Source organism: Musa acuminata, chromosome BXJ2-5 (genome assembly GCF_036884655.1).
Source record: "Musa acuminata AAA Group cultivar baxijiao chromosome BXJ2-5, Cavendish_Baxijiao_AAA, whole genome shotgun sequence".
In the NCBI taxonomy this organism is placed as follows: Eukaryota; Viridiplantae; Streptophyta; class Magnoliopsida; order Zingiberales; family Musaceae; genus Musa; species Musa acuminata.
In genome coordinates, this window is record NC_088342.1 from 48256075 (window position 1) to 48277500 (window position 21426).

The following is a 21426-nucleotide window of genomic DNA, read 5'->3' on the forward strand; positions in this document are numbered from 1 at the left end:
GTGTGTGTGTAGTATGTGTTGTGTATGTTATCGTATTGTTTTTATGTGTATTGTGTGTAGTGTGTATGTGTATTGTGTGTATTTGTATTATTTTCATGTGTTGTGTATTATGTATGTGTAGTGTGTGTTATATGTTGTTTGTGTTATTTTCATGTGTTGTTTATCGTGTGTGTATGTGTATTGTGTGTGTATGTGTTTGTGTTATGTATATTATGTTTCTATATAGTGTGTGTAGTATGTGTTGTGTGTGTTGTGTGTATTGTTTATGTTGTTATATTATTTTTGTGTGTTGTGTGTATTGTGTTGTGTGTATGTATATTGTATGTTATGTGTTGTGTATATTTATATGTGTATTGTGTGTGTTGTTTGTGTTATTTTTTGTGTGTGTTGTGTGAATGTGTATTGTGTATGTGTAGTGTGTGTTATGTGTTATTTGTATGTGTATTGTTTGTGGTATTTTCATATGTGTTGTTTATTGTGTGTGTGTTATTTGTCTGTGTTGTGTGTATGTGTATTGTGTTGTGTGTGTGTAGTGTTATATTGTATGTGTATGTGTGTATTGTGTATGTATATAGTGCGTGTGTAGCATGTGTTGTGTGTGTGTAGCGTGTATGTATATTTGTAGTGTGTGTAGTGTGTGTTGTGTGTATGTATTATTAGGGTTTAGGGTTTAAGGTTTAGGATTTAGGGTTTTAGGGTTTAGAGTTTAAGGTTTAGGGTTTAGGGTTTAGGGTTTAGGGTTTAGGGTTTAGTTTAGGGTTTAGGGTTTAGGGTTTAGGGTTTAGAGTTTAGTTTAGGGTTTAGGGTTTTTAGGTTTTTAGGGTTTAGGGTTTAGGGTTTAGGGTTTAGGGTTTAGGTTTAGGGTTTAGGGTTTAGGGTTTAGGGTTTAGGGTTTTAGGGTTTTTAGGGATTAGGGTTTAGGGTTTAGGGGTTTTAGGGTTTAGGGTTTAGGGTTTAGGGTTTTAGGGTTTAGGGTTTAGGGTTTAGGGTTTAGGGTTTTAGGGTTTTAGGTTTAGGGTTTAGGGTTTAGGGTTTAGGGTTTAGGGTTTAGGGTTTAGGGTTTTAGGGTTTTAGGGTTTTAGGGTTTTAGGGTTTAGGGTTTAGGGTTTAGGGTTTAGGGTTTAGGGTTTAGGGTTTAGGGTTTAGTTTAGGGTTTAGGGTTTAGGGTTTAGGGTTTAGGGTTTAGTTTAGGGTTTAGGGTTTTTAGGGTTTTAGGGTTTTAGGGTTTAGGGTTTAGGGTTTAGGGTTTAGAGTTTAGGGTTTGTGTGTTCTGCTCATATTTTGCTTGAAGGTGACAGAGATAGCATATACGCACCTTGGTAGCCCGCGAGCTCCGTTTATACTCTCGTGATCCGAAACGCCTACTCTAAAATCCTCAAAAACCCCTTCTTTCTTTGGCGGCGCCTCTTCGCCACCGTTGGAAGTGGTGATCGCCTCCTCCCCGGTGGACGTCGGCTTCGGTTGTTGGGACCTACGCTCGGGCTCCGAGCAGCTCCGGTACCGCTCATGCTCCTCCGCTCCACATGGCCTCCTCTCCATAGCCGGCCGCTTTCTCGCTTCCTCGCAGCTCCGCGATTCCCCTTCCTCCGCCTCTTGCCCCATTTTCTTCTGGTCCTGGGATAAGGTGAGTCCTAATCCGAACCTTTCTTCCACATCTCCACTTCACGCCCTGTTTCATACTCGTGTTGGATAAACGATCTCATAATTCTCGCTCTATGTTTCAGCCTCAGGTGGAAGTTAGGAGCTTCCCGGTTGAGCCGATTGGACCGCTTGTTTCCAATTCAGAAGGCACTTACATCATGGGAGGAGGACCATCCGGCATCATCTACCAATGGGAGGTAATCTTTTGCTTTTCCACTTCTGATTTCTTAGGCAAGATTTGCTTTTTCTGTCTGTCTTCTCTTTAAGACACTGGTATGAGAATTTTCCGTCTGCTTGGGACTCAAATTTTGATGCATGACTTTTGGTCTGTGTGTCCAAATCTATTCTTGATTCTCTCATCCACCTTGTTTAAAGTCAAAGGGGCCGTATTATGCTTTCATTTTGGTTTTGATGTCAAAGTTTGTTTTGTTTTGTTTTCTAATGTTTGTCTTGTTAGCTCCCTCTCTTCATAGAAACACTCATGATAAAAGCTTAGATTTATCTTTAAATTTATCAAGGTTGCTAGTGGGAAATTGCTCACATGGTGGCATGCACATTATCGGTCTGTCACCTGTCTCACTCTCTCCAAGGACGAGTCTTTGCTAATATCAGGGTCTGAGGATGGCTCTGTGAGAGTTTGATCCCTTATGATGTATGTAATTCTTACTTAGTTTTTTTCTTGTCGAAATTGTTCCTTTATGTTGTCTTGTCTAAAATGCTAATATGATTTTTGTAATGTTTGATGACATGGCAAAGGCTTCTGCTGGTGTTCTTTATAGATATAGCTTTTCGGAACATGCTTTACGTGTCACTGATGTTGTTACGGGACATGGGTTATGCAACTCCATTATCATCTCAACCTCAGAGGATCGAACATGTAAGGTTCGTTAGTTGTTACACTTTGTACTTCTTTGAAAAGAGTAGTTGGTTATATTAGGAAATTTGTTGTCAATAGGAACACAACCAGATGCCGAGGGACTTCACTGTTGTGTAACTTCAACTGCAAAATTTTGAGGTACATAAATGATGCATCTGAATTAAGAGGTTAATTTCCCTGGATTAGATGATGATTTATAATATATTACCTCGTAACTTACTCTTAGTTTTTGTTTCAAAACAAAGTCTAACTCTGCTCCTCAAGTGGAACATGCTGATGGTAAGAATCTTTCTTTTCAAAATTTTACTGTAGTGGCAGTATCTTGGTAGCTTGAACAAAAGTGATTTGCTTTATTCTTTCTTTGTCCTAGCCCAATTTAAACTTTGACCTGATGAATGTAATGATAAAGTAGATTATAGATGCTTATTAGGGTCAAGGTGCTCTCAATGGTATGACCACCTTTTTTGCAGAATGTCAGTTCTATTACTGCAAGCTTAACTTAATTTACTTATATGTTGAACTGAAAAGATAATTTTAATCTGTTGTTAGAAAATTGATCCCCCTTCCTCCCAGTGCTAATTGTCTATGTTTGTATTTTAGATTTTGAAGATAACTTCTTTTGACTACTGCATATGTTCCAGATATGGAGCCTATATGAGGGTTTGTTATTGAGGAGCATTACGTTTCCTTCCATAATTGATGCTATTGTAATGGATCTTGGGGAGCATGTGTTCTATGCTGGTGGCCGAGATGGCAAAATATATATTGCAGCGCTAAATGCTGAATGCAACCGCAATAGCATACACGGGATGTTCATCATTGGTGCCTTGTATGATCACAGGTCTCAATATGCTGTTAGTCAGTTTTGATAATCACTTATATACATGTATATATTTACCAACAATTGTGTTTTGTGTGTTCTGGCAAATTTCTATGAAGAGACTATACTGTATATATCTAATTTGTGTTCTTAGATATATCAGAGGTTTGTTGTATTTGATGCTTTCTATTTCCAAATTGCCTTTATCTTGATGTTTTAGTTTTGAATTTTTCATGTAAGCTTGTCATTGCTTGTCATTCTGCATTTCCTCAAAAGTCAATTTAACTTTACCTTTGGGTCTTGGAATTTTACATCTCACCATCTTTTCCTGCCCTTATTGTTTGTTCGGCTGCATCAAGTATAACAGTAGTAGAAGACCTGGGGTTCCAAGAGTCTGTTTACCAAAGGTTTTGCTTATTTTTGATTTTTTTTTTCCAAAAGACTTTAATCACTTTCTTTTATAAGAAATATTTAGCTGAAATATTTTTTTGACTTTAACATTTTACATTAGAGAGATACATAACTAAAGTAATTTAGCTTACAGTTTGACTTGCATGCATGCTTATATGCACTAATGTATAGGTGTAACTTCAATGCTTAGTCTAAGCTCTGTGGGTAATCATAATTGTTTCATGTTTTGTTGACCCTTGTTAAGTTTCAATTGGGAAATCGTCATTGTCTTGTTACTGCAAGATGTGTTAGACATATTTGTACTTCTAGTGCACTTTCTGTATCTTGTGTTAGATATATATGTGTGTGTTGTGTATGCTATGCGTGTGTGTTGTTATGAGTTGTATGTGTGTTGTGTGTGTGTGTTGTATATAGTGTGTTGTTAAGATATGTGCGTTGTGTGTAGTGTGTGTTGTTATGAGTTATTTGTATATGTGTGTATTGTGTATATTATGTGTGTGTTGTTACAAGTTTTGTGTGTATGTGTGTGTGTTGTGTATGTTATGTGTTTATGTAGTGTGTGTTATGAGTTGCGTGTATGTGTGTGTTGTTAAAAGATGTGTGTGTATGTGTTTGTGTTGTGTATGTTATGTGTATATGTAGTGTGTGTTGTGTATGATATGTGTATATGTAGTATGTGTTGTGTGTTTGTATATTGTGTTTGTGTTGTTTATGTTATTGTATTGTTTTAGTGTGAGTTGTGTGTGTAGTGTGTAGTGTGTGTAGTGTGTGTGTATTGTGTATGTGTAGTGTATGTTATGTGTTGTGTGTGTATATGTGTATTGTGTGTGTTATATTTGTGTTATTTTCGTGTGTATTGTTTATTGTGTGTGTGTGTGTTGTGTGTTTGTATATTGTGTATTTGTAGTGTGGTTTATTTGTTGTGTGTATTATTTATGTTATTTTCGTGTGTGTTGTTTATTATGTGTGTGTATGTTGTGTGTGTGTGTTGTTACCAGTTGTATGTGTATGTGTTTGTGTTATGTATGTTATGTATGTATGAAGTATGTGCGTAGTATATGTTGTGTGTATGTATATTGTGTGTGTGTTGTTTGTGTTGTTATATTATTTTTGTGTGTAGTGTGTGTAGTGTGTATATGTATTATGTGTTATACGTTGTGTATATATAATGTGTATTGTGTGTGTTGTTTGTGTTATTTTTGTGTGTGTTGTTTATTGTGTGTGGTTGTTGTGTGTATTGTGTGTGTTGTGTTGTTTGTATATGTGTATTATGTGTATTGTTTGTATTATTTTCTTGTGTTGTTTATTGTGTGTGTGTTATGTGTCTGTGTTGTGTGTATGTGTATTGTGTTGTGTGTAGTGTTATGTTGTATGTGTATGTGTATTGTGTATGTATGTAGTGCGTGTATAGTATGTGTTGTATGTATGTGTATTGTGTGTACGTGTAATGTTGTGTGTAGTGTGTGTATGTGTAGTGTGTGTTGTTTGTATGTGTATTGTGCATATGTGTAATGTTGTGTGTAGTGTGTGTGTAGTATGTGTTGTGTATGTTATGTGTGTATAGTATGTGTTGTAGTGTGTTGTGTGTGTGTAGTATGTGTTGTGTATGTTATCGTATTGTTTTTATGTGTATTGTGTGTAGTGTGTATGTGTATTGTGTGTATTTGTATTATTTTCATGTGTTGTGTATTATGTATGTGTAGTGTGTGTTATATGTTGTTTGTGTTATTTTCATGTGTTGTTTATCGTGTGTGTATGTGTATTGTGTGTGTATGTGTTTGTGTTATGTATATTATGTTTCTATATAGTGTGTGTAGTATGTGTTGTGTGTGTTGTGTGTATTGTTTATGTTGTTATATTATTTTTGTGTGTTGTGTGTATTGTGTTGTGTGTATGTATATTGTATGTTATGTGTTGTGTATATTTATATGTGTATTGTGTGTGTTGTTTGTGTTATTTTTTGTGTGTGTTGTGTGAATGTGTATTGTGTATGTGTAGTGTGTGTTATGTGTTATTTGTATGTGTATTGTTTGTGGTATTTTCATATGTGTTGTTTATTGTGTGTGTGTTATTTGTCTGTGTTGTGTGTATGTGTATTGTGTTGTGTGTGTGTAGTGTTATATTGTATGTGTATGTGTGTATTGTGTATGTATATAGTGCGTGTGTAGCATGTGTTGTGTGTGTGTAGCGTGTATGTATATTTGTAGTGTGTGTAGTGTGTGTTGTGTGTATGTATTATTAGGGTTTAGGGTTTAAGGTTTAGGATTTAGGGTTTTAGGGTTTAGAGTTTAAGGTTTAGGGTTTAGGGTTTAGGGTTTAGGGTTTAGGGTTTAGTTTAGGGTTTAGGGTTTAGGGTTTAGGGTTTAGAGTTTAGTTTAGGGTTTAGGGTTTTTAGGTTTTTAGGGTTTAGGGTTTAGGGTTTAGGGTTTAGGGTTTAGGTTTAGGGTTTAGGGTTTAGGGTTTAGGGTTTAGGGTTTTAGGGTTTAGGGTTTTTAGGGATTAGGGTTTAGGGTTTAGGGGTTTTAGGGTTTAGGGTTTAGGGTTTAGGGTTTTAGGGTTTAGGGTTTAGGGTTTAGGGTTTAGGGTTTTAGGTTAGGTTTAGGGTTAGGGTTTAGGGTTTAGGGTTTAGGGTTTAGGGTTTAGGGTTTAGGGTTTAGGGTTTTAGGGTTTTAGGGTTTTAGGGTTTAGGGTTTAGGGTTTTAGGGTTTAGGGTTTAGGGTTTAGGGTTTAGGGTTTAGGGTTTAGGGTTTAGTTTAGGGTTTAGGGTTTAGGGTTTAGGGTTTAGGGTTTAGTTTAGGGTTTAGGGTTTTTAGGGTTTTAGGGTTTTAGGGTTTAGGGTTTAGGGTTTAGGGTTTAGAGTTTAGGGTTTGTGTGTTCTGCTCATATTTTGCTTGAAGGTGACAGAGATAGCATATACGCACCTTGGTAGCCCGCGAGCTCCGTTTATACTCTCGTGATCCGAAACGCCTACTCTAAAATCCTCAAAAACCCCTTCTTTCTTTGGCGGCGCCTCTTCGCCACCGTTGGAAGTGGTGATCGCCTCCTCCCCGGTGGACGTCGGCTTCGGTTGTTGGGACCTACGCTCGGGCTCCGAGCAGCTCCGGTACCGCTCATGCTCCTCCGCTCCACATGGCCTCCTCTCCATAGCCGGCCGCTTTCTCGCTTCCTCGCAGCTCCGCGATTCCCCTTCCTCCGCCTCTTGCCCCATTTTCTTCTGGTCCTGGGATAAGGTGAGTCCTAATCCGAACCTTTCTTCCACATCTCCACTTCACGCCCTGTTTCATACTCGTGTTGGATAAACGATCTCATAATTCTCGCTCTATGTTTCAGCCTCAGGTGGAAGTTAGGAGCTTCCCGGTTGAGCCGATTGGACCGCTTGTTTCCAATTCAGAAGGCACTTACATCATGGGAGGAGGACCATCCGGCATCATCTACCAATGGGAGGTAATCTTTTGCTTTTCCACTTCTGATTTCTTAGGCAAGATTTGCTTTTTCTGTCTGTCTTCTCTTTAAGACACTGGTATGAGAATTTTCCGTCTGCTTGGGACTCAAATTTTGATGCATGACTTTTGGTCTGTGTGTCCAAATCTATTCTTGATTCTCTCATCCACCTTGTTTAAAGTCAAAGGGGCCGTATTATGCTTTCATTTTGGTTTTGATGTCAAAGTTTGTTTTGTTTTGTTTTCTAATGTTTGTCTTGTTAGCTCCCTCTCTTCATAGAAACACTCATGATAAAAGCTTAGATTTATCTTTAAATTTATCAAGGTTGCTAGTGGGAAATTGCTCACATGGTGGCATGCACATTATCGGTCTGTCACCTGTCTCACTCTCTCCAAGGACGAGTCTTTGCTAATATCAGGGTCTGAGGATGGCTCTGTGAGAGTTTGATCCCTTATGATGTATGTAATTCTTACTTAGTTTTTTTCTTGTCGAAATTGTTCCTTTATGTTGTCTTGTCTAAAATGCTAATATGATTTTTGTAATGTTTGATGACATGGCAAAGGCTTCTGCTGGTGTTCTTTATAGATATAGCTTTTCGGAACATGCTTTACGTGTCACTGATGTTGTTACGGGACATGGGTTATGCAACTCCATTATCATCTCAACCTCAGAGGATCGAACATGTAAGGTTCGTTAGTTGTTACACTTTGTACTTCTTTGAAAAGAGTAGTTGGTTATATTAGGAAATTTGTTGTCAATAGGAACACAACCAGATGCCGAGGGACTTCACTGTTGTGTAACTTCAACTGCAAAATTTTGAGGTACATAAATGATGCATCTGAATTAAGAGGTTAATTTCCCTGGATTAGATGATGATTTATAATATATTACCTCGTAACTTACTCTTAGTTTTTGTTTCAAAACAAAGTCTAACTCTGCTCCTCAAGTGGAACATGCTGATGGTAAGAATCTTTCTTTTCAAAATTTTACTGTAGTGGCAGTATCTTGGTAGCTTGAACAAAAGTGATTTGCTTTATTCTTTCTTTGTCCTAGCCCAATTTAAACTTTGACCTGATGAATGTAATGATAAAGTAGATTATAGATGCTTATTAGGGTCAAGGTGCTCTCAATGGTATGACCACCTTTTTTGCAGAATGTCAGTTCTATTACTGCAAGCTTAACTTAATTTACTTATATGTTGAACTGAAAAGATAATTTTAATCTGTTGTTAGAAAATTGATCCCCCTTCCTCCCAGTGCTAATTGTCTATGTTTGTATTTTAGATTTTGAAGATAACTTCTTTTGACTACTGCATATGTTCCAGATATGGAGCCTATATGAGGGTTTGTTATTGAGGAGCATTACGTTTCCTTCCATAATTGATGCTATTGTAATGGATCTTGGGGAGCATGTGTTCTATGCTGGTGGCCGAGATGGCAAAATATATATTGCAGCGCTAAATGCTGAATGCAACCGCAATAGCATACACGGGATGTTCATCATTGGTGCCTTGTATGATCACAGGTCTCAATATGCTGTTAGTCAGTTTTGATAATCACTTATATACATGTATATATTTACCAACAATTGTGTTTTGTGTGTTCTGGCAAATTTCTATGAAGAGACTATACTGTATATATCTAATTTGTGTTCTTAGATATATCAGAGGTTTGTTGTATTTGATGCTTTCTATTTCCAAATTGCCTTTATCTTGATGTTTTAGTTTTGAATTTTTCATGTAAGCTTGTCATTGCTTGTCATTCTGCATTTCCTCAAAAGTCAATTTAACTTTACCTTTGGGTCTTGGAATTTTACATCTCACCATCTTTTCCTGCCCTTATTGTTTGTTCGGCTGCATCAAGTATAACAGTAGTAGAAGACCTGGGGTTCCAAGAGTCTGTTTACCAAAGGTTTTGCTTATTTTTGATTTTTTTTTTCCAAAAGACTTTAATCACTTTCTTTTATAAGAAATATTTAGCTGAAATATTTTTTTGACTTTAACATTTTACATTAGAGAGATACATAACTAAAGTAATTTAGCTTACAGTTTGACTTGCATGCATGCTTATATGCACTAATGTATAGGTGTAACTTCAATGCTTAGTCTAAGCTCTGTGGGTAATCATAATTGTTTCATGTTTTGTTGACCCTTGTTAAGTTTCAATTGGGAAATCGTCATTGTCTTGTTACTGCAAGATGTGTTAGACATATTTGTACTTCTAGTGCACTTTCTGTATCTTGTGTTAGATATATATGTGTGTGTTGTGTATGCTATGCGTGTGTGTTGTTATGAGTTGTATGTGTGTTGTGTGTGTGTGTTGTATATAGTGTGTTGTTAAGATATGTGCGTTGTGTGTAGTGTGTGTTGTTATGAGTTATTTGTATATGTGTGTATTGTGTATATTATGTGTGTGTTGTTACAAGTTTTGTGTGTATGTGTGTGTGTTGTGTATGTTATGTGTTTATGTAGTGTGTGTTATGAGTTGCGTGTATGTGTGTGTTGTTAAAAGATGTGTGTGTATGTGTTTGTGTTGTGTATGTTATGTGTATATGTAGTGTGTGTTGTGTATGATATGTGTATATGTAGTATGTGTTGTGTGTTTGTATATTGTGTTTGTGTTGTTTATGTTATTGTATTGTTTTAGTGTGAGTTGTGTGTGTAGTGTGTAGTGTGTGTAGTGTGTGTGTATTGTGTATGTGTAGTGTATGTTATGTGTTGTGTGTGTATATGTGTATTGTGTGTGTTATATTTGTGTTATTTTCGTGTGTATTGTTTATTGTGTGTGTGTGTGTTGTGTGTTTGTATATTGTGTATTTGTAGTGTGGTTTATTTGTTGTGTGTATTATTTATGTTATTTTCGTGTGTGTTGTTTATTATGTGTGTGTATGTTGTGTGTGTGTGTTGTTACCAGTTGTATGTGTATGTGTTTGTGTTATGTATGTTATGTATGTATGAAGTATGTGCGTAGTATATGTTGTGTGTATGTATATTGTGTGTGTGTTGTTTGTGTTGTTATATTATTTTTGTGTGTAGTGTGTGTAGTGTGTATATGTATTATGTGTTATACGTTGTGTATATATAATGTGTATTGTGTGTGTTGTTTGTGTTATTTTTGTGTGTGTTGTTTATTGTGTGTGGTTGTTGTGTGTATTGTGTGTGTTGTGTTGTTTGTATATGTGTATTATGTGTATTGTTTGTATTATTTTCTTGTGTTGTTTATTGTGTGTGTGTTATGTGTCTGTGTTGTGTGTATGTGTATTGTGTTGTGTGTAGTGTTATGTTGTATGTGTATGTGTATTGTGTATGTATGTAGTGCGTGTATAGTATGTGTTGTATGTATGTGTATTGTGTGTACGTGTAATGTTGTGTGTAGTGTGTGTATGTGTAGTGTGTGTTGTTTGTATGTGTATTGTGCATATGTGTAATGTTGTGTGTAGTGTGTGTGTAGTATGTGTTGTGTATGTTATGTGTGTATAGTATGTGTTGTAGTGTGTTGTGTGTGTGTAGTATGTGTTGTGTATGTTATCGTATTGTTTTTATGTGTATTGTGTGTAGTGTGTATGTGTATTGTGTGTATTTGTATTATTTTCATGTGTTGTGTATTATGTATGTGTAGTGTGTGTTATATGTTGTTTGTGTTATTTTCATGTGTTGTTTATCGTGTGTGTATGTGTATTGTGTGTGTATGTGTTTGTGTTATGTATATTATGTTTCTATATAGTGTGTGTAGTATGTGTTGTGTGTGTTGTGTGTATTGTTTATGTTGTTATATTATTTTTGTGTGTTGTGTGTATTGTGTTGTGTGTATGTATATTGTATGTTATGTGTTGTGTATATTTATATGTGTATTGTGTGTGTTGTTTGTGTTATTTTTTGTGTGTGTTGTGTGAATGTGTATTGTGTATGTGTAGTGTGTGTTATGTGTTATTTGTATGTGTATTGTTTGTGGTATTTTCATATGTGTTGTTTATTGTGTGTGTGTTATTTGTCTGTGTTGTGTGTATGTGTATTGTGTTGTGTGTGTGTAGTGTTATATTGTATGTGTATGTGTGTATTGTGTATGTATATAGTGCGTGTGTAGCATGTGTTGTGTGTGTGTAGCGTGTATGTATATTTGTAGTGTGTGTAGTGTGTGTTGTGTGTATGTATTATTAGGGTTTAGGGTTTAAGGTTTAGGATTTAGGGTTTTAGGGTTTAGAGTTTAAGGTTTAGGGTTTAGGGTTTAGGGTTTAGGGTTTAGGGTTTAGTTTAGGGTTTAGGGTTTAGGGTTTAGGGTTTAGGGTTTAGAGTTTAGTTTAGGGTTTAGGGTTTTTAGGTTTTTAGGGTTTAGGGTTTAGGGTTTAGGGTTTAGGGTTTAGGTTTAGGGTTTAGGGTTTAGGGTTTAGGGTTTAGGGTTTAGGGTTTTAGGGTTTTTAGGGATTAGGGTTTAGGGTTTAGGGGTTTTAGGGTTTAGGGTTTAGGGTTTAGGGTTTTAGGGTTTAGGGTTTAGGGTTTAGGGTTTAGGGTTTTAGGGTTTTAGGTTTAGGGTTTAGGGTTTAGGGTTTAGGGTTTAGGGTTTAGGGTTTAGGGTTTAGGGTTTAGGGTTTTAGGGTTTTAGGGTTTTAGGGTTTTAGGGTTTAGGGTTTAGGGTTTAGGGTTTAGGGTTTAGGGTTTAGGGTTTAGGGTTTAGGGTTTAGTTTAGGGTTTAGGGTTTAGGGTTTAGGGTTTAGGGTTTAGTTTAGGGTTTAGGGTTTTTAGGGTTTTAGGGTTTTAGGGTTTAGGGTTTAGGGTTTAGGGTTTAGAGTTTAGGGTTTGTGTGTTCTGCTCATATTTTGCTTGAAGGTGACAGAGATAGCATATACGCACCTTGGTAGCCCGCGAGCTCCGTTTATACTCTCGTGATCCGAAACGCCTACTCTAAAATCCTCAAAAACCCCTTCTTTCTTTGGCGGCGCCTCTTCGCCACCGTTGGAAGTGGTGATCGCCTCCTCCCCGGTGGACGTCGGCTTCGGTTGTTGGGACCTACGCTCGGGCTCCGAGCAGCTCCGGTACCGCTCATGCTCCTCCGCTCCACATGGCCTCCTCTCCATAGCCGGCCGCTTTCTCGCTTCCTCGCAGCTCCGCGATTCCCCTTCCTCCGCCTCTTGCCCCATTTTCTTCTGGTCCTGGGATAAGGTGAGTCCTAATCCGAACCTTTCTTCCACATCTCCACTTCACGCCCTGTTTCATACTCGTGTTGGATAAACGATCTCATAATTCTCGCTCTATGTTTCAGCCTCAGGTGGAAGTTAGGAGCTTCCCGGTTGAGCCGATTGGACCGCTTGTTTCCAATTCAGAAGGCACTTACATCATGGGAGGAGGACCATCCGGCATCATCTACCAATGGGAGGTAATCTTTTGCTTTTCCACTTCTGATTTCTTAGGCAAGATTTGCTTTTTCTGTCTGTCTTCTCTTTAAGACACTGGTATGAGAATTTTCCGTCTGCTTGGGACTCAAATTTTGATGCATGACTTTTGGTCTGTGTGTCCAAATCTATTCTTGATTCTCTCATCCACCTTGTTTAAAGTCAAAGGGGCCGTATTATGCTTTCATTTTGGTTTTGATGTCAAAGTTTGTTTTGTTTTGTTTTCTAATGTTTGTCTTGTTAGCTCCCTCTCTTCATAGAAACACTCATGATAAAAGCTTAGATTTATCTTTAAATTTATCAAGGTTGCTAGTGGGAAATTGCTCACATGGTGGCATGCACATTATCGGTCTGTCACCTGTCTCACTCTCTCCAAGGACGAGTCTTTGCTAATATCAGGGTCTGAGGATGGCTCTGTGAGAGTTTGATCCCTTATGATGTATGTAATTCTTACTTAGTTTTTTTCTTGTCGAAATTGTTCCTTTATGTTGTCTTGTCTAAAATGCTAATATGATTTTTGTAATGTTTGATGACATGGCAAAGGCTTCTGCTGGTGTTCTTTATAGATATAGCTTTTCGGAACATGCTTTACGTGTCACTGATGTTGTTACGGGACATGGGTTATGCAACTCCATTATCATCTCAACCTCAGAGGATCGAACATGTAAGGTTCGTTAGTTGTTACACTTTGTACTTCTTTGAAAAGAGTAGTTGGTTATATTAGGAAATTTGTTGTCAATAGGAACACAACCAGATGCCGAGGGACTTCACTGTTGTGTAACTTCAACTGCAAAATTTTGAGGTACATAAATGATGCATCTGAATTAAGAGGTTAATTTCCCTGGATTAGATGATGATTTATAATATATTACCTCGTAACTTACTCTTAGTTTTTGTTTCAAAACAAAGTCTAACTCTGCTCCTCAAGTGGAACATGCTGATGGTAAGAATCTTTCTTTTCAAAATTTTACTGTAGTGGCAGTATCTTGGTAGCTTGAACAAAAGTGATTTGCTTTATTCTTTCTTTGTCCTAGCCCAATTTAAACTTTGACCTGATGAATGTAATGATAAAGTAGATTATAGATGCTTATTAGGGTCAAGGTGCTCTCAATGGTATGACCACCTTTTTTGCAGAATGTCAGTTCTATTACTGCAAGCTTAACTTAATTTACTTATATGTTGAACTGAAAAGATAATTTTAATCTGTTGTTAGAAAATTGATCCCCCTTCCTCCCAGTGCTAATTGTCTATGTTTGTATTTTAGATTTTGAAGATAACTTCTTTTGACTACTGCATATGTTCCAGATATGGAGCCTATATGAGGGTTTGTTATTGAGGAGCATTACGTTTCCTTCCATAATTGATGCTATTGTAATGGATCTTGGGGAGCATGTGTTCTATGCTGGTGGCCGAGATGGCAAAATATATATTGCAGCGCTAAATGCTGAATGCAACCGCAATAGCATACACGGGATGTTCATCATTGGTGCCTTGTATGATCACAGGTCTCAATATGCTGTTAGTCAGTTTTGATAATCACTTATATACATGTATATATTTACCAACAATTGTGTTTTGTGTGTTCTGGCAAATTTCTATGAAGAGACTATACTGTATATATCTAATTTGTGTTCTTAGATATATCAGAGGTTTGTTGTATTTGATGCTTTCTATTTCCAAATTGCCTTTATCTTGATGTTTTAGTTTTGAATTTTTCATGTAAGCTTGTCATTGCTTGTCATTCTGCATTTCCTCAAAAGTCAATTTAACTTTACCTTTGGGTCTTGGAATTTTACATCTCACCATCTTTTCCTGCCCTTATTGTTTGTTCGGCTGCATCAAGTATAACAGTAGTAGAAGACCTGGGGTTCCAAGAGTCTGTTTACCAAAGGTTTTGCTTATTTTTGATTTTTTTTTTCCAAAAGACTTTAATCACTTTCTTTTATAAGAAATATTTAGCTGAAATATTTTTTTGACTTTAACATTTTACATTAGAGAGATACATAACTAAAGTAATTTAGCTTACAGTTTGACTTGCATGCATGCTTATATGCACTAATGTATAGGTGTAACTTCAATGCTTAGTCTAAGCTCTGTGGGTAATCATAATTGTTTCATGTTTTGTTGACCCTTGTTAAGTTTCAATTGGGAAATCGTCATTGTCTTGTTACTGCAAGATGTGTTAGACATATTTGTACTTCTAGTGCACTTTCTGTATCTTGTGTTAGATATATATGTGTGTGTTGTGTATGCTATGCGTGTGTGTTGTTATGAGTTGTATGTGTGTTGTGTGTGTGTGTTGTATATAGTGTGTTGTTAAGATATGTGCGTTGTGTGTAGTGTGTGTTGTTATGAGTTATTTGTATATGTGTGTATTGTGTATATTATGTGTGTGTTGTTACAAGTTTTGTGTGTATGTGTGTGTGTTGTGTATGTTATGTGTTTATGTAGTGTGTGTTATGAGTTGCGTGTATGTGTGTGTTGTTAAAAGATGTGTGTGTATGTGTTTGTGTTGTGTATGTTATGTGTATATGTAGTGTGTGTTGTGTATGATATGTGTATATGTAGTATGTGTTGTGTGTTTGTATATTGTGTTTGTGTTGTTTATGTTATTGTATTGTTTTAGTGTGAGTTGTGTGTGTAGTGTGTAGTGTGTGTAGTGTGTGTGTATTGTGTATGTGTAGTGTATGTTATGTGTTGTGTGTGTATATGTGTATTGTGTGTGTTATATTTGTGTTATTTTCGTGTGTATTGTTTATTGTGTGTGTGTGTGTTGTGTGTTTGTATATTGTGTATTTGTAGTGTGGTTTATTTGTTGTGTGTATTATTTATGTTATTTTCGTGTGTGTTGTTTATTATGTGTGTGTATGTTGTGTGTGTGTGTTGTTACCAGTTGTATGTGTATGTGTTTGTGTTATGTATGTTATGTATGTATGAAGTATGTGCGTAGTATATGTTGTGTGTATGTATATTGTGTGTGTGTTGTTTGTGTTGTTATATTATTTTTGTGTGTAGTGTGTGTAGTGTGTATATGTATTATGTGTTATACGTTGTGTATATATAATGTGTATTGTGTGTGTTGTTTGTGTTATTTTTGTGTGTGTTGTTTATTGTGTGTGGTTGTTGTGTGTATTGTGTGTGTTGTGTTGTTTGTATATGTGTATTATGTGTATTGTTTGTATTATTTTCTTGTGTTGTTTATTGTGTGTGTGTTATGTGTCTGTGTTGTGTGTATGTGTATTGTGTTGTGTGTAGTGTTATGTTGTATGTGTATGTGTATTGTGTATGTATGTAGTGCGTGTATAGTATGTGTTGTATGTATGTGTATTGTGTGTACGTGTAATGTTGTGTGTAGTGTGTGTATGTGTAGTGTGTGTTGTTTGTATGTGTATTGTGCATATGTGTAATGTTGTGTGTAGTGTGTGTGTAGTATGTGTTGTGTATGTTATGTGTGTATAGTATGTGTTGTAGTGTGTTGTGTGTGTGTAGTATGTGTTGTGTATGTTATCGTATTGTTTTTATGTGTATTGTGTGTAGTGTGTATGTGTATTGTGTGTATTTGTATTATTTTCATGTGTTGTGTATTATGTATGTGTAGTGTGTGTTATATGTTGTTTGTGTTATTTTCATGTGTTGTTTATCGTGTGTGTATGTGTATTGTGTGTGTATGTGTTTGTGTTATGTATATTATGTTTCTATATAGTGTGTGTAGTATGTGTTGTGTGTGTTGTGTGTATTGTTTATGTTGTTATATTATTTTTGTGTGTTGTGTGTATTGTGTTGTGTGTATGTATATTGTATGTTATGTGTTGTGTATATTTATATGTGTATTGTGTGTGTTGTTTGTGTTATTTTTTGTGTGTGTTGTGTGAATGTGTATTGTGTATGTGTAGTGTGTGTTATGTGTTATTTGTATGTGTATTGTTTGTGGTATTTTCATATGTGTTGTTTATTGTGTGTGTGTTATTTGTCTGTGTTGTGTGTATGTGTATTGTGTTGTGTGTGTGTAGTGTTATATTGTATGTGTATGTGTGTATTGTGTATGTATATAGTGCGTGTGTAGCATGTGTTGTGTGTGTGTAGCGTGTATGTATATTTGTAGTGTGTGTAGTGTGTGTTGTGTGTATGTATTATTAGGGTTTAGGGTTTAAGGTTTAGGATTTAGGGTTTTAGGGTTTAGAGTTTAAGGTTTAGGGTTTAGGGTTTAGGGTTTAGGGTTTAGGGTTTAGTTTAGGGTTTAGGGTTTAGGGTTTAGGGTTTAGGGTTTAGAGTTTAGTTTAGGGTTTAGGGTTTTTAGGTTTTTAGGGTTTAGGGTTTAGGGTTTAGGGTTTAGGGTTTAGGTTTAGGGTTTAGGGTTTAGGGTTTAGGGTTTAGGGTTTAGGGTTTTAGGGTTTTTAGGGATTAGGGTTTAGGGTTTAGGGGTTTTAGGGTTTAGGGTTTAGGGTTTAGGGTTTTAGGGTTTAGGGTTTAGGGTTTAGGGTTTAGGGTTTTAGGGTTTTAGGTTTAGGGTTTAGGGTTTAGGGTTTAGGGTTTAGGGTTTAGGGTTTAGGGTTTAGGGTTTAGGGTTTTAGGGTTTTAGGGTTTTAGGGTTTTAGGGTTTAGGGTTTAGGGTTTAGGGTTTAGGGTTTAGGGTTTAGGGTTTAGGGTTTAGGGTTTAGTTTAGGGTTTAGGGTTTAGGGTTTAGGGTTTAGGGTTTAGTTTAGGGTTTAGGGTTTTTAGGGTTTTAGGGTTTTAGGGTTTAGGGTTTAGGGTTTAGGGTTTAGAGTTTAGGGTTTGTGTGTTCTGCTCATATTTTGCTTGAAGGTGACAGAGATAGCATATACGCACCTTGGTAGCCCGCGAGCTCCGTTTATACTCTCGTGATCCGAAACGCCTACTCTAAAATCCTCAAAAACCCCTTCTTTCTTTGGCGGCGCCTCTTCGCCACCGTTGGAAGTGGTGATCGCCTCCTCCCCGGTGGACGTCGGCTTCGGTTGTTGGGACCTACGCTCGGGCTCCGAGCAGCTCCGGTACCGCTCATGCTCCTCCGCTCCACATGGCCTCCTCTCCATAGCCGGCCGCTTTCTCGCTTCCTCGCAGCTCCGCGATTCCCCTTCCTCCGCCTCTTGCCCCATTTTCTTCTGGTCCTGGGATAAGGTGAGTCCTAATCCGAACCTTTCTTCCACATCTCCACTTCACGCCCTGTTTCATACTCGTGTTGGATAAACGATCTCATAATTCTCGCTCTATGTTTCAGCCTCAGGTGGAAGTTAGGAGCTTCCCGGTTGAGCCGATTGGACCGCTTGTTTCCAATTCAGAAGGCACTTACATCATGGGAGGAGGACCATCCGGCATCATCTACCAATGGGAGGTAATCTTTTGCTTTTCCACTTCTGATTTCTTAGGCAAGATTTGCTTTTTCTGTCTGTCTTCTCTTTAAGACACTGGTATGAGAATTTTCCGTCTGCTTGGGACTCAAATTTTGATGCATGACTTTTGGTCTGTGTGTCCAAATCTATTCTTGATTCTCTCATCCACCTTGTTTAAAGTCAAAGGGGCCGTATTATGCTTTCATTTTGGTTTTGATGTCAAAGTTTGTTTTGTTTTGTTTTCTAATGTTTGTCTTGTTAGCTCCCTCTCTTCATAGAAACACTCATGATAAAAGCTTAGATTTATCTTTAAATTTATCAAGGTTGCTAGTGGGAAATTGCTCACATGGTGGCATGCACATTATCGGTCTGTCACCTGTCTCACTCTCTCCAAGGACGAGTCTTTGCTAATATCAGGGTCTGAGGATGGCTCTGTGAGAGTTTGATCCCTTATGATGTATGTAATTCTTACTTAGTTTTTTTCTTGTCGAAATTGTTCCTTTATGTTGTCTTGTCTAAAATGCTAATATGATTTTTGTAATGTTTGATGACATGGCAAAGGCTTCTGCTGGTGTTCTTTATAGATATAGCTTTTCGGAACATGCTTTACGTGTCACTGATGTTGTTACGGGACATGGGTTATGCAACTCCATTATCATCTCAACCTCAGAGGATCGAACATGTAAGGTTCGTTAGTTGTTACACTTTGTACTTCTTTGAAAAGAGTAGTTGGTTATATTAGGAAATTTGTTGTCAATAGGAACACAACCAGATGCCGAGGGACTTCACTGTTGTGTAACTTCAACTGCAAAATTTTGAGGTACATAAATGATGCATCTGAATTAAGAGGTTAATTTCCCTGGATTAGATGATGATTTATAATATATTACCTCGTAACTTACTCTTAGTTTTTGTTTCAAAACAAAGTCTAACTCTGCTCCTCAAGTGGAACATGCTGATGGTAAGAATCTTTCTTTTCAAAATTTTACTGTAGTGGCAGTATCTTGGTAGCTTGAACAAAAGTGATTTGCTTTATTCTTTCTTTGTCCTAGCCCAATTTAAACTTTGACCTGATGAATGTAATGATAAAGTAGATTATAGATGCTTATTAGGGTCAAGGTGCTCTCAATGGTATGACCACCTTTTTTGCAGAATGTCAGTTCTATTACTGCAAGCTTAACTTAATTTACTTATATGTTGAACTGAAAAGATAATTTTAATCTGTTGTTAGAAAATTGATCCCCCTTCCTCCCAGTGCTAATTGTCTATGTTTGTATTTTAGATTTTGAAGATAACTTCTTTTGACTACTGCATATGTTCCAGATATGGAGCCTATATGAGGGTTTGTTATTGAGGAGCATTACGTTTCCTTCCATAATTGATGCTATTGTAATGGATCTTGGGGAGCATGTGTTCTATGCTGGTGGCCGAGATGGCAAAATATATATTGCAGCGCTAAATGCTGAATGCAACCGCAATAGCATACACGGGATGTTCATCATTGGTGCCTTGTATGATCACAGGTCTCAATATGCTGTTAGTCAGTTTTGATAATCACTTATATACATGTATATATTTACCAACAATTGTGTTTTGTGTGTTCTGGCAAATTTCTATGAAGAGACTATACTGTATATATCTAATTTGTGTTCTTAGATATATCAGAGGTTTGTTGTATTTGATGCTTTCTATTTCCAAATTGCCTTTATCTTGATGTTTTAGTTTTGAATTTTTCATGTAAGCTTGTCATTGCTTGTCATTCTGCATTTCCTCAAAAGTCAATTTAACTTTACCTTTGGGTCTTGGAATTTTACATCTCACCATCTTTTCCTGCCCTTATTGTTTGTTCGGCTGCATCAAGTATAACAGTAGTAGAAGACCTGGGGTTCCAAGAGTCTGTTTACCAAAGGTTTTGCTTATTTTTGATTTTTTTTTTCCAAAAGACTTTAATCACTTTCTTTTATAAGAAATATTTAGCTGAAATATTTTTTTGACTTTAACATTTTACATTAGAGAGATACATAACTAAAGTAATTTAGCTTACAGTTTGACTTGCATGCATGCTTATATGCACTAATGTATAGGTGTAACTTCAATGCTTAGTCTAAGCTCTGTGGGTAATCATAATTGTTTCATGTTTTGTTGACCCTTGTTAAGTTTCAATTGGGAAATCGTCATTGTCTTGTTACTGCAAGATGTGTTAGACATATTTGTACTTCTAGTGCACTTTCTGTATCTTGTGTTAGATATATATGTGTGTGTTGTGTATGCTATGCGTGTGTGTTGTTATGAGTTGTATGTGTGTTGTGTGTGTGTGTTGTATATAGTGTGTTGTTAAGATATGTGCGTTGTGTGTAGTGTGTGTTGTTATGAGTTATTTGTATATGTGTGTATTGTGTATATTATGTGTGTGTTGTTACAAGTTTTGTGTGTATGTGTGTGTGTTGTGTATGTTATGTGTTTATGTAGTGTGTGTTATGAGTTGCGTGTATGTGTGTGTTGTTAAAAGATGTGTGTGTATGTGTTTGTGTTGTGTATGTTATGTGTATATGTAGTGTGTGTTGTGTATGATATGTGTATATGTAGTATGTGTTGTGTGTTTGTATATTGTGTTTGTGTTGTTTATGTTATTGTATTGTTTTAGTGTGAGTTGTGTGTGTAGTGTGTAGTGTGTGTAGTGTGTGTGTATTGTGTATGTGTAGTGTATGTTATGTGTTGTGTGTGTATATGTGTATTGTGTGTGTTATATTTGTGTTATTTTCGTGTGTATTGTTTATTGTGTGTGTGTGTGTTGTGTGTTTGTATATTGTGTATTTGTAGTGTGGTTTATTTGTTGTGTGTATTATTTATGTTATTTTCGTGTGTGTTGTTTATTATGTGTGTGTATGTTGTGTGTGTGTGTTGTTACCAGTTGTATGTGTATGTGTTTGTGTTATGTATGTTATGTATGTATGAAGTATGTGCGTAGTATATGTTGTGTGTATGTATATTGTGTGTGTGTTGTTTGTGTTGTTATATTATTTTTGTGTGTAGTGTGTGTAGTGTGTATATGTATTATGTGTTATACGTTGTGTATATATAATGTGTATTGTGTGTGTTGTTTGTGTTATTTTTGTGTGTGTTGTTTATTGTGTGTGGTTGTTGTGTGTATTGTGTGTGTTGTGTTGTTTGTATATGTGTATTATGTGTATTGTTTGTATTATTTTCTTGTGTTGTTTATTGTGTGTGTGTTATGTGTCTGTGTTGTGTGTATGTGTATTGTGTTGTGTGTAGTGTTATGTTGTATGTGTATGTGTATTGTGTATGTATGTAGTGCGTGTATAGTATGTGTTGTATGTATGTGTATTGTGTGTACGTGTAATGTTGTGTGTAGTGTGTGTATGTGTAGTGTGTGTTGTTTGTATGTGTATTGTGCATATGTGTAATGTTGTGTGTAGTGTGTGTGTAGTATGTGTTGTGTATGTTATGTGTGTATAGTATGTGTTGTAGTGTGTTGTGTGTGT

At 36.5% G+C, this 21426-nt stretch overlaps 4 protein-coding genes across 4 annotated transcripts; all 4 read left to right on the plus strand.

The window, feature by feature from the left end:
- Positions 1-1363: 1363 nt before the first annotated feature.
- Positions 1364-3515, plus strand: LOC135611633 (protein ROOT INITIATION DEFECTIVE 3-like; the record flags this gene model as incomplete). The annotated part of the gene is made up of 5 exons (XM_065107266.1): positions 1364-1624; positions 1725-1838; positions 2160-2293; positions 2398-2523; positions 3160-3515. Coding segments are annotated over 3 exons (498 nt in total), but the record flags the coding sequence as incomplete, so codon positions are not given.
- LOC135611634 (protein ROOT INITIATION DEFECTIVE 3-like) lies at positions 2471-8870 on the plus strand. Its single transcript, XM_065107267.1, has 7 exons — positions 2471-2518; positions 3160-3372; positions 6719-6979; positions 7080-7193; positions 7515-7648; positions 7753-7878; positions 8515-8870. Exons 1-5 carry the CDS (start codon positions 2471-2473, stop codon positions 7635-7637), a joined length of 759 nt encoding a protein of 252 aa, XP_064963339.1. The 3' UTR covers positions 7638-7648; positions 7753-7878; positions 8515-8870.
- Positions 7826-14236, plus strand: LOC135611635 (protein ROOT INITIATION DEFECTIVE 3-like). The gene is made up of 7 exons (XM_065107268.1): positions 7826-7873; positions 8515-8727; positions 12085-12345; positions 12446-12559; positions 12881-13014; positions 13119-13244; positions 13881-14236. The coding sequence occupies exons 1-5, from the start codon at positions 7826-7828 to the stop codon at positions 13001-13003; spliced, it is 759 nt and encodes a 252-aa protein (XP_064963340.1). The 3' UTR covers positions 13004-13014; positions 13119-13244; positions 13881-14236.
- LOC135611636 (protein ROOT INITIATION DEFECTIVE 3-like) lies at positions 13192-19602 on the plus strand. Its single transcript, XM_065107269.1, has 7 exons — positions 13192-13239; positions 13881-14093; positions 17451-17711; positions 17812-17925; positions 18247-18380; positions 18485-18610; positions 19247-19602. The coding sequence occupies exons 1-5, from the start codon at positions 13192-13194 to the stop codon at positions 18367-18369; spliced, it is 759 nt and encodes a 252-aa protein (XP_064963341.1). The 3' UTR covers positions 18370-18380; positions 18485-18610; positions 19247-19602.
- Positions 19603-21426: the final 1824 nt, after the last annotated feature.

Coding starts and splice junctions, on each gene's coding strand:
- LOC135611634 (XM_065107267.1), top strand. CDS start 2,471: ATGGGTTATGCAACTCCATTATCATCTCAACCTCAGAGGATCGAACAT. Junction 2,519..3,159: donor AACCTCAGAGGATCGAACAT/GTAAGGTTCGTT, acceptor CATATGTTCCAG/ATATGGAGCCTATATGAGGG. Junction 7,194..7,514: donor GCATCATCTACCAATGGGAG/GTAATCTTTTGC, acceptor AAATTTATCAAG/GTTGCTAGTGGGAAATTGCT.
- LOC135611635 (XM_065107268.1), top strand. CDS start 7,826: ATGGGTTATGCAACTCCATTATCATCTCAACCTCAGAGGATCGAACAT. Junction 8,728..12,084: donor ATCACAGGTCTCAATATGCT/GTTAGTCAGTTT, acceptor TCCGAAACGCCT/ACTCTAAAATCCTCAAAAAC. Junction 12,346..12,445: donor TCTTCTGGTCCTGGGATAAG/GTGAGTCCTAAT, acceptor TCTATGTTTCAG/CCTCAGGTGGAAGTTAGGAG.
- LOC135611636 (XM_065107269.1), top strand. CDS start 13,192: ATGGGTTATGCAACTCCATTATCATCTCAACCTCAGAGGATCGAACAT. Junction 17,712..17,811: donor TCTTCTGGTCCTGGGATAAG/GTGAGTCCTAAT, acceptor TCTATGTTTCAG/CCTCAGGTGGAAGTTAGGAG. Junction 17,926..18,246: donor GCATCATCTACCAATGGGAG/GTAATCTTTTGC, acceptor AAATTTATCAAG/GTTGCTAGTGGGAAATTGCT.